This window comes from Lutra lutra, chromosome X (assembly GCF_902655055.1).
Source record: "Lutra lutra chromosome X, mLutLut1.2, whole genome shotgun sequence".
Lineage (NCBI taxonomy): Eukaryota > Metazoa > Chordata > Mammalia > Carnivora > Mustelidae > Lutra > Lutra lutra.
Window position 1 is genome coordinate 52,985,291 of NC_062296.1, and position 10,658 is coordinate 52,995,948.

Sequence of the window (10,658 nt, forward strand, 5' to 3'; positions counted from 1 at the left end):
GGGGAATGTATGGGGGAGGGGGGAGACAATGGATACTCTTTGTTTTGTTTTTTAAAGAAAAATACAGTTTATTTCGGGCTTATGGAAACTTTCAGAGTGCTGCTGTGTTCCATTTATCCACCTGTTTGTTCACAGTAACAGGCTGCTAGGATGGGCCCCAAAACTGCTCCCTTACTGAGCTCTGAAGCCCAGCTCCTAAAAGGCTGATTCTAAGGCTCTTCACGGGTCAAGTCACAGATTAAACAATAAGGTACTATTTACTGAGGTTTTAAGCCTCATTCCTGGATTTGGATAAGTATATGGAAAGAGGCTGGAGGAGAAAGAAAACAAAGCCCAGGTCCCCCAAGCTCACCACCTAGCCAAAGTCTTAGACTTCCTGAAGGAACCCAGGGCTAACGGCTAAGCTGCAGAAAGGGAGTGTTCCTGGGAGGTTCCAATTTCTGGGCAGGGGTACAAAGCTACTTTGTGTGTGTATGGGCAGGGGAAAAAGAAGAGGTACCACAGCTATTTTCGTTCACATCTTCAAATCATCTTGCTTCTAGTTTGCAAGTTCATCTCAACATTCCTGACCCAGCAGGGCTACTGGTTCTCCTGCTGGTCCTCTCCCTTCACAGATCCACCTGGCCACTGTCAACCAATGTTTAGCTTCTCCAGTCATGCCCTCACCTGCTCAACCCTCCCTCTTCATACTAACCACACCTGAGAGGCAATGTACTATGAAATCAGGCCCATCATGCAGACAGTAACTTAAGACCCAAGGGAGTGTGGTGAACCAGGTCACACTACCTCAAGAGCAAGGACCCTAGGGCTCTTCTTCCCCTGGAGGAAACTGAACAGGGGAATAGGAAGAGGGTGGAGATGGAGGAACCAGTCCAAGAGTCCACAACCCTCCCCAAAACCCCTACAGACAAGGCTCAAAACAACTAGCAAGCAAGGGCCCAAACCATTTCCAGCCCCACTCATTTCTTTCTCCGGACAATGGTCCAGCCATCCTCCACTATATCCTCTTCTTTAATAGTCTGGGAGTCTGGACCAGAGGATTCAGGCTGCGGGCAAACCCCATCTGTAGCTGCCCCATCATTCGTAGCTGTGACCTGGAGGAGAAATACAGGAAAGAGCTAAATACAACACCTCCTGGCTATGGCCACTGGAGACCCAGGCTCTCTTCCCAGCTTTGCCAGGACTGGCTGTGTGACCTTAGGAAAGTTCCCTGCACTCTCTGGATAATATATCCCCCCGCCCCATCATTTCCCTATGAAACTAGCTGATTTCCCAGAAATTTGAAGATATCTGCATCTCCCCACCCAAGGGGCACCCCCTTTCACCTCCATTTCCTCCACGCTGTCCGCATCATCTTCATCCGTTTCTCTGGCTGTTGTAACTGCAGTGGCTCTGACGCTGTACTTTCTTTGGGTAATGTGAGAGGCCATCTCCTTCAGAGCATCCCCATCACCCTTCTGGAAGTGGTAGAACATGGTCTGTAGCTGCTGGCTCACCTACCAAGAAAACATTCAACTAGCTTGGATTTTTTGGAGAACCTACAATAAAACCCACATGTGTTTGCAGCGAGAGTAGGGAAGGGTTTGGAATTTTCCAGAAGAGAATGGGGCTCTTTCTTCCCCAAGGAGTTCACTACTGAAGGAATCATATATGAAGGACCCAGGTAAGAGCCTCAAGTATGGAAGGAGCGCTTCCTAGCAAAGGAAGGCACTAGAACTCGGTTTGAAAGACAGAAGAGGTAAAAGGGAAGGCAATCCCAGCAGGGCTTGATGGGGAAAATGTTAACCAGAACAGGGGTGGAAATGTACCTGGCCTGACCTCCTTTGGGATGGGGGTGAAGAATGGACCCGGTTGAGAATGTTGTATGGAGAGAAATGAAAGAGAAGAGGCAGCATTTGGAAAGACCTGGGAAGACTAGACTTTTTCCTTTAGGCAAAAGGGAGTCACAGAAGGTTCTTGCACAGGACTCAAGAAAAGAATGGTTAGACCCAAGGTCTTGGCCTAAAAACAAACAGACAGGGAGAAGAAAGACTGCAGGCAGGGAAATGGGAGTTAGTCCACAATATGCTCACCTGGGGCAGACTTCCATCCTCCACAACCGTATCAAATTCGTTCGTCATGAGCTCCCCGAGGAAGTCCTCCACCTCATCTAGCTCCAAGTCAGCTAATAGGAAAGCAAAGACCAGCCACCTGAATCACTCAGGCCCACTACTATTCAATACCTACTTGGTAGGTCCACATCCGATTGGTGGGTAAAGGCCCCAACAGTGAGCCTTTTACTCACTGAAGTGCTCTGTACTCCAGGTTTTTATGTGATTCTTAAAAACCAAACAAACAAACACTAAACATAAATACCTAATTTCCAATCTCTTGCATCCTACCAATCCCTCTTATTCCCAAAGCATCCAACCACACTCACCCTCTTTCATCTGACCTATTTTAACTGGCCTCCTCTCTGTGACCTTGAACAAGTTTCTTATCTCTGTGCCTGTTTTCTCATCTACAAAGTGGGGCTAACGGTGGCCTTCTTGAAGGTCTGTTATGAGGAGTCCCCTAAATAATGCCTAGCATAGGAGAGACCCATAATCCACGTTAATTTCCATCACTCAAGGGCTGAAGTTTCTGAAATGTAGAAACCCTTCATGACTCCACTGAACGGGATAGATAAGAAAAAATGGACGTTAAGTACTTCCAAAGATGAAATCATCATAGCCTTGATATCAACATCCTATTGTGTGATTCTGGCTAATCTCCACCATCTAGGCTTCAGTTACCTTCTGGGCCTCTGCTCTACTTTTTCTGAATTAGAGAATTACCCAAGACGGTCTTCCACAAAGCTCCTCACTCTCCCTTCCCTCTGGGAGAGCTCGTTAACTCCCTTGACTTTCCCTAGCACTCTCATCTAATATCCCCCAAAGCCGTCTCCAACACAAACTACACTCTACCAATTTCACAGATGCCTCAGGCCCTCCACATCCAAAGCCAAACTTACCATCTTACCACTTCAAACCTACTTCTTGTCCTCCAGGGTTCCTCTATTCCCTGTAAGGCACCTAACCCACCCAGTGACTCAAACCCAAAACCTTCCTCCTTTTTCCTCCCTCTTCACGGCCAAACAATCTCCAAGGCCCCAATCCATTGCTATTGCCACTGCCCTAGTTCAGGCCTCATTATTTTCTACACAGAAATAACCTTCTCATCAGTCTTTCCCTCTCCAGTCCATGCTCCATACCGATTATTTTCTGAATTTTCTAGTCAACAAATCTCATCCTATTACTCACCTTAGAAAGGGCCCATGAATTTTCATCACCTACAGCAGTGTTTCATATCCTGCTTTTCAGGAATAGCTGTCCTGCTGGTTTTTTAAAGAAAGCTATCCATAGAAAGCTAATGAGAAATAAAGGAAAACAGGCTTCTTTTTTGTGATTCTTATCGTTAGCCAAGCTTTTATTATGTTAATGATTACTGTGACTCCTAAGGAGGCGCTGAAGAAAAGTTCTTACATAATTTGACTAGAGAAGCTTTTTCTTCACTGAACATCTAACAGAACTATTATTCCATAGCCTGCATTTTGGCAAACGCTGGCCTAACAGACAAACCAAAGGCATGTAACATCTTCCACGTCTTAACCTCTTCCCAGGGCCTCCCTACCCCCCAGATTCATTCTCAACCACTCCTACCTACACTCACAAGCGCACACACACCCTTACTCCAATACTGAGCTCCCTGCCACTTTCCAAATATAACACATAATCTTCTCATACCACAGAACTTATTTGTGTGTTGTTCTGTCTCCCCCACCTAGTTAACTCCTTTTCATCCCTTAAGACTCAAACCAATCACTACCTCCCTGAACAATCTCCAAAGGAAGCCTCCTCCTCAGTCTCAGGCTACCCAAGCACGCTGAGCTCATCCTTATTAGAACATCACCCGGACTGTAAATGCCTACTTACTTAAATGGATCCATCACTAGATGCAAACTTCCTTGTGATAACTCTGCCTAATGTCATCTACAAGACCAAGAGAAAAAAACCTGAATAAAGAATTTTGTAAAAATCTTACTATGCAGAAGACCCTCTGCAGGGTCCCTTATTCTTACATGACCTTAAAGACACATCAAAGGTGTAGATCTTTGCTGTCCAAATAACCAAGTCATTACTGAGCACTCAAAATATTGGCTAGGCCAAATTGAGAAGGTGCTAAAAGTGTAAAATACCCACCAGATTTTGAAAACTTAATACTAAAAAGGGATGTAAAATATCTCGAGTTATCTTTTATACTGATTACCTGTTGAGATATTTTAGATATACTGACTTCAGTAACATTAATTTTATCTGCTTCTTTTTACTTTGTTGAAGCGGCTGCTAGAAAATTTTAAATGACATGATGTGAGTTGCATTATATTTTTATTGAACAGTGCTGAGGTGGATACTTTAATATCTATTTTAGGCATTAAGAAACGGAGTCTCAGATAAAACAACTTGTCCAGAGTGATACCGCAGGTCAATAACACAGCCTCTAAGGCATCAGAACTCAAGATTCTGACTCCTAAAGCCTGTATTCATTCCACCTCGACCTTAGTTAGGTACCATCCCACAACTGTTCAACAGGAAGTGCGGGCTCTACAGGACTCGCCTCCTCCTCCCCACGCCCCCAAAGACAGGTCGCAGCGCCTCACATTCACTCACCATTGCGGAAGAAGTACTCCTCTACTGCACCCCCCAGCCACTCTGCCTTCTCTTGGCTGTGCACGCCCCCGAAGCCATTCTCCACAGCGATCTGCGAACACAGGCCAGAGCCCACCACGTCAGCCTGGAAGCTGGCCTGAGGTGGTGTAGGGTTGGCTGCTTATGCCGCCCAGTGGTGCCTCAGGCGCGTTGTCTAGCCAACTCTTGTTCTGCCCCACACACTAACCTTTATCCTAGCCGTGGCCCTACTCACCTGCAAGGCCGGCCAGGCTTCCAGCGCCGCGCGGACGCCAGCCCCGAAGAGCGCCCGCGAATCTTCCCCAGCTCCGGCCATCATCTGTCCTCTGGCAACGCGATGCCCAGGAGGCCCAATCGCTGAGCAGCACAGCCCAGGCCAAATGAGCCGAAAGCCGAGCCTGAGAACGCAGATGCGCCTTTCCGAGGACCTGGCGGCAAGACTAGAGCAATAGAAAAATCTATCAGAGCAATGAATGACATCACCGCAGTTAACTCCTATGTAATAAACCAAAGGAAGCCAGGAGTGGAGGTCGGGCGGGGCCATGGGTTCTTGAAAGGTGTGGGGAACTTAATAAAGATACGGATTCCAGGCCTTGGGGCAGAGGAATCAACCTCAGGGAGCATAGCCTTAAAATTTGCATTAAAAAAAAAAAAAAACGTTGTAACATCATCTAAAACACTGCACCCAACAGCAACAACAGAATATACATTTTTCTGAGGTGCACATGAAACATTCTCCATGACAAACCATATGATAAGTTGTAAAGCAGGCCTCAATGGATTTAAAGGAGTTGAAATCACACAAAATTTGTTCTCCCACCACAATGGAGTGAAATTAAAAATCAGTCACAAAGAAATTTGTGAAATTCACTAATATGTGGAAATTAACACCTTTCTAAATAACAAATGGGTCAATGAAAAATCATGAGGAAACTGGGAAACAAACTGAAATGAATGAAAATGAAAACCAATATTTATGAAATACAGCTAAAACAATGCTTAAAGTGAATTTTAGGGCAACTGGGTGGCTCAGCGGGTTAAGCCTCTGCCTTCCACTCAGGTCATGGTCTCAGGGACCTGGGATCGAGCCCCACATCTGCTGGCTTCTGCTCAACAGGGAGACTGCTTCCCCCTCCCACCACCCCTGCCTGCCTCTCTGCCTACTTGTGAGCTCTGTCAAATAAATAAATAAAATCTTAAAAAAACAAAGTGAGTTTTATAGCTATAAGCACCTATATTAAAAAAGAAGAAAGATGTCAAATCCATAACCTAAACTTTCACCTTAGGAAACTGGAAAAAGAAGAACAAAGTAATCCAAAAGCAAGCAGAAGGAAGGAAATAATAAAGATAGGACAGAAAATACCTGGAATAGAAAACAAAAGCAATAGAGAAAATCATGAAACAAAAGTTGGTTATTTGAAAAGATCAACAAAATTGACAAATTTTTAGCTAGGTTGACTAAGTAAAAAAGAAGACTCAAATTACTGAAATCAGGAATGAAAGAGGTGACATCACTACCAACTAGCCAAAAAAGACTGCATATAGTATAATACCATTTAATATGAAATGTACAGGGGTGCCTGGGTGGCTCAGTTGTTAAGCATCTGCCTTTGGCTCAGGTCATGATCCCAGGATCCTGGGATTGAGTCCAGCATTGGGCTCCCTGCTCCATGGGAAACCTGCTTCTCCCACTCCTCCTGCTTATGTTTCTTATGTTTCTATCTCTCTCTGTGTCAAATAAGTAAAAAAAAAAAAAAATAGGGGCGCCTGGGTGGCTCAGTAGGTTAAAGCCTCTGCCTTCAGCTCAGGTCATGATCCCAGGGTCCTGGAATTGAGCCCCACATCAGGCTCTCTGCTCAGAGGGTAGCCTGCTTCCCTTCCTCTTTCTGCCTGCCCCTCTGCCTGCCTCTCTGCCTACCTGTGATCTCTGTCTGCCAAATAAATAAATAAAATCTTCAAAAAAAAAGTAATATGAAATGTACAGAATAGGCAAATCTACAGAGATAGAGAATAGGTTAATGGTTGCCCAGGCTTTGGGGAGGGGGAAAATGGGGTTTCTTTGGGGGGAGATGAAGATGTTCTAAAATTAGATGTGTGATGGTTGCTGTTGGGGGCTGAGTTGTGTGTCATCCCTTCCATTCATATGTTGAAGTGCTAAGACCCAATACCTCAAAATGTGACTATATTTGGAGACAGAGCCTCTAAAGAGGTAAAACAAGGCCCTAGAGGTACACGCTAATCCAATACAATTGGTTTCATTGTAAGAAAAGGATATTAGGGCATAGAGAGAGACATAAGATGCACAGAGAAATGGCTATGTGCACAGAAGGTAAATATCTGCAAGCCAAAGAGAAAGTCCTCAGAAGAAACCAAACCTGCTGACACCTTGATCTCGAAGTTCTAGAATTTCGAGAAAATAAATTTTGTTGTCAAAGCCACCAGTGTGGTATTTCGTTATGGTAACCCTAGCAAACTAATACAGTTGCACAATCCTGTAAATATACTAAAAACCATTGAATTTTATACTTTAATTTATGGCATATAAATAATATCTCAATAAAGCTGTTCTTAGGAAAATAGCATAGGTGATTCCCTCTCACAGCAAGGATTGCAAACTTTGGACTAGACCATGTTAACAAACAATACTGTCACTTCTGTGCCTGGGCCCCTGCTGAATATTGCTGCGTCATGCATGCGGTTTGATCAAATGCCTAAGGAGTTTACAGTCCATCATGTAAGACTGGCCAAGGACCCTAGAGAATTATCAGTGCTCTGGATTAATCTAGGTGTTAAAGGACCTGAAGCAGATAGAATTCTGCAAACTGTCTTTAGGAGAAATGGTACAAATTAAGTATGAAGGTATTGCTTCAGATTTATAAAAGAAATCACAAATGTTACAAATTACAAAACTTTTTAAAAACTGACAAATACCATAAACATTCTCAAACTTCCCAAAATAAAATATTTTTATCAATTGTTTGACTCGTCTCCCCACTAATTTTTCTTTTGGTTACAAGCTCCTTGATACCCTCCTCTAAATAAATATGACAATTACTTTATAATAACATTTTCTAGAAAGAATACAAAGAATTCAATTGAATTTAATGTCATTCAGTTGATAAAAATTTTTATTGGTAGTTTAGAAAAGTGTCGACTTCACAATTTGTTATTAGTGAGGTAAATTTTAAGATTGCCGTCAAATTTGGGGAAACCTCTCGTTTTTTGTTTTTTTTTTTTACATGTGAGCTATAAAATTTCAGGGTATTTTAACTGTTCTTGTGCAATGACAAATTGTAAATGCTCTTCAAATTGACTGCGCTCAATAATCAGGGACTCGGAAGTGGCATGTGTAAGTATGGGGTGCTGAGGCTTAAGCTTTATTGTTCTATAATAAATCCATCTCTGTGCAATGTTAGAGGAGAAGGGAGCACAGGGGCTCATGAGAATCCAGCAGAGGGAGCCCCTGACCCAGCCTGGGGGCTTGTGGCAGGCTCTCAAAGATGACACTTGAGCTGATTCTTAAAAGTTTGAGTGGAAATTTGCCAGGTGGTGGGGTGTGTTTCTAAATAAAGAGAGAGAGAGACTTTCCTGCTGAGGAAACAATGTAGATACAAAGACTCAGAGGCAGAAAACAACATGGTGTGAAATGATAACCATGAGCATTCCCAGGCTGATTAACTTTGTAAGGCATAAACTCCTACAGAGCAATTGAGACTCATTCCGACAGACTCAGGAACTTAAATTGAGTTCAAATAAGCCCAAGCAAAGATACTGAGATTAATCACCTCTGCATGAGTTTCCAGACTAAGGCTTCAAATATATATGGAGAGAGTAGGTAAAATGCTGGTCACCCGTTCCAGGGTGTTGTGGAGGTTTTTCACACACCACCAAGTAATTCTCTGACATCAGCTATGTGTCTTCCAATTCAACTTACTTCTGATACTGCCTACCTGCAGATAGCCTCTGATCCCACAGGTTAAATGTTTAGTCTTACAAATCTGCCCCCACCCCCGACATACACACATCGCATGCCAAATACAAGTGCAGGTTGTTGCCTGTGCTTCTGACCAAAGGGCTATATATGGGAGGGAACAAAAACCCCATCCTCTGGTTCAATTAATTGCTACAGGGGCTCACAGAACTCAGAGAAACATTTTACTTACTAGATCCTCAGTTTAGGGTTGCCTGGCTGGCTCAGTCAGAAGATCATGTGACTCTTGATCTTGGGGTCATGAGTTGGAACCCCACATTGGGTGTAGATAGATAGATAAACAAATTGAAGTTTAGATTATTGGTTTATTATCAATGGATATAACTCAGGAACAGCCAGATGGAAGAGATGCATAATGCAAGGTGTGTGGAAGGAGCGAGGAGCTTTCATGCTCTCTCTGAATCTCCCTGTGATCATTAACCCAGAAGCTCTCTGACAGGGTTTTTATGGAGGCTTCATTACATAGGCATGATTGATTGAATCTTTGGACATTAGTGATTTGTTGGTGGTGGTGTCGTTTAGTCTTTATTTCATAATCATAAACTTCACCCTGCAATTCAGCTAGACTTGGAGTAAGGAAAATTTAGAATCCACAGAACTGCAACAAAAGCACAAAGATTATAGGATATTTCGAGCAGCTGGAGGTGAAGGCATGCTCTCTAAGCTACAGAAGGAAGGATCTGGCAGTTGAGAGAAAACACAAGTCAGGGGCGCCTGGGTGGCTCAGTGGGTTAAGCCACTGCCTTCGGCTCAGGTCATGATCTCAGGGTCCTGGGATCGAGTCCCACATCGGGCTCTCTGCTCAGCAAGAAGCCTGCTTCCCTCTCTCTCTGCCTTCCTCTCCGTCTACTTGTGATTTCTCTCTGTCAAATAAATAAATAAATAAAAACACAAGTCAAATTTATTAAATTCATCCACAGTCAGCAATGGTGATCTTCTTGCTGGTTTTGCCATTCCTGGTTCCAAAGTACTCAATAGCTTCCACAAGATTCACACCTTCTTTCACCTTGTCAAAGACCACATGCTTGCCATCCAACCACTCAGTGTTGGCAGTGCAGATGAAAAACTAGCAACTCTTCATGTTGGGTCCAACATTTGCCACGGACAAGATGCCAGGACCTGTGTGCTACAGGATGAAACTCTCATCATCAAATTTCTCCCCATAGATGGACTTGCCACCAGTGCCATTATTGCATGTGAAGTCACCACCCTGGGCACAGAAATCCCAGAATAATCCTGTGAAATCAGGAGCCTTTATAACCAAATCCTTTCTCCCCAGTACTCAGAGCATGAAAGTTTTCTGCTATCTTTGGAACTTTGCCTGCAAACAGCTCCAATCTGTTAAAATAGATTTATGAATCAGATGAGTAGTCATTTCTTGGTTTCCAGGTCCCTTACCTCAAAGGAGATGTGACCCAAGGGCTCACCACCCACAGCAATGTGCATGGTGGGGTTGACCATGACTGGTGACATTGGAGGTTCCAGGGCAGTGGTGTCTGCAATGCCATTGGTGATTGAATTCAACCTCCAGCCTCTCTCCCCTCCCAGGAGGTTGAGGTGTGAAACTGAAACTTCCAAACTTGTAATCACAGGGTGGCTCTACAGGCAACATAGCCATAGATACCTTCTACCATTCTCATCACGTAGGAAATTACAAAGCTTTTAGGAGCTCTGTGCCAGGAAAGGGTTCGAAGACCAAATACATATTTTAATATATATTTTTTATATTTTATTTATTTATTTGACAGAGATCACAAGTAGGCAGAGAGGCAGGCAGAGAGAGAGGGGGAAGCAGGATCCCTGCTGAGCAGAGAGCCCGATGCAGGGCTTGATCCCAGGACCCTGAGATCATGACCTGAGCTGAAGCCAGAGGCTTTAACCCACTGAGCCACCCAGGTGCCCCTCAAATACATATTTTTATTATAAATCACAGTATCACAGTAGATCTTCTAGAAATACCC

The 10,658-nt window shown here is 43.8% G+C and overlaps 1 protein-coding gene and 1 pseudogene across 2 annotated transcripts; both read right to left on the reverse strand.

The window, feature by feature from the left end:
- Window positions 1-42: 42 nt before the first annotated feature.
- TSR2 (TSR2 ribosome maturation factor) lies at window positions 43-5,096 on the reverse strand. 2 transcript variants are annotated; one of them, XM_047714708.1, is made up of 5 exons: window positions 4,942-5,096; window positions 4,689-4,779; window positions 2,073-2,164; window positions 1,326-1,457; window positions 43-1,094 (listed from the first exon to the last, which is right to left on the reverse strand). In XM_047714708.1, the coding sequence occupies exons 1-5, from the start codon at window positions 5,023-5,025 to the stop codon at window positions 960-962; spliced, it is 534 nt and encodes a 177-aa protein (XP_047570664.1). In that variant the 5' UTR covers window positions 5,026-5,096; the 3' UTR covers window positions 43-959. The 2 variants fall into 2 exon arrangements, with proteins under 2 accessions (XP_047570664.1, XP_047570663.1); XM_047714707.1 differs by having other exon boundaries at window positions 1,326-1,496.
- Window positions 5,097-9,607: 4,511 nt separating this feature from the next.
- On the reverse strand, window positions 9,608-10,158 carry LOC125091268 (peptidyl-prolyl cis-trans isomerase A-like; annotated as a pseudogene).
- Window positions 10,159-10,658: the final 500 nt, after the last annotated feature.

Bases quoted from the DNA above. Each gene is read 5' to 3' on its own strand.
- TSR2 (XM_047714707.1), bottom strand. From the start codon at position 5,025: ATGATGGCCGGAGCTGGGGAAGATTCGCGGGCGCTCTTCGGGGCTGGC. The intron at 2,165-4,688 runs GTGAGTGAATGT...CTTTCCTATTAG, and splicing joins GGAGTACTTCTTCCGCAATG to CTGACTTGGAGCTAGATGAG. The intron at 1,497-2,072 runs GTGAGCATATTG...TTTTCTTGGTAG, and splicing joins AGGATGGAAGTCTGCCCCAG to GTGAGCCAGCAGCTACAGAC.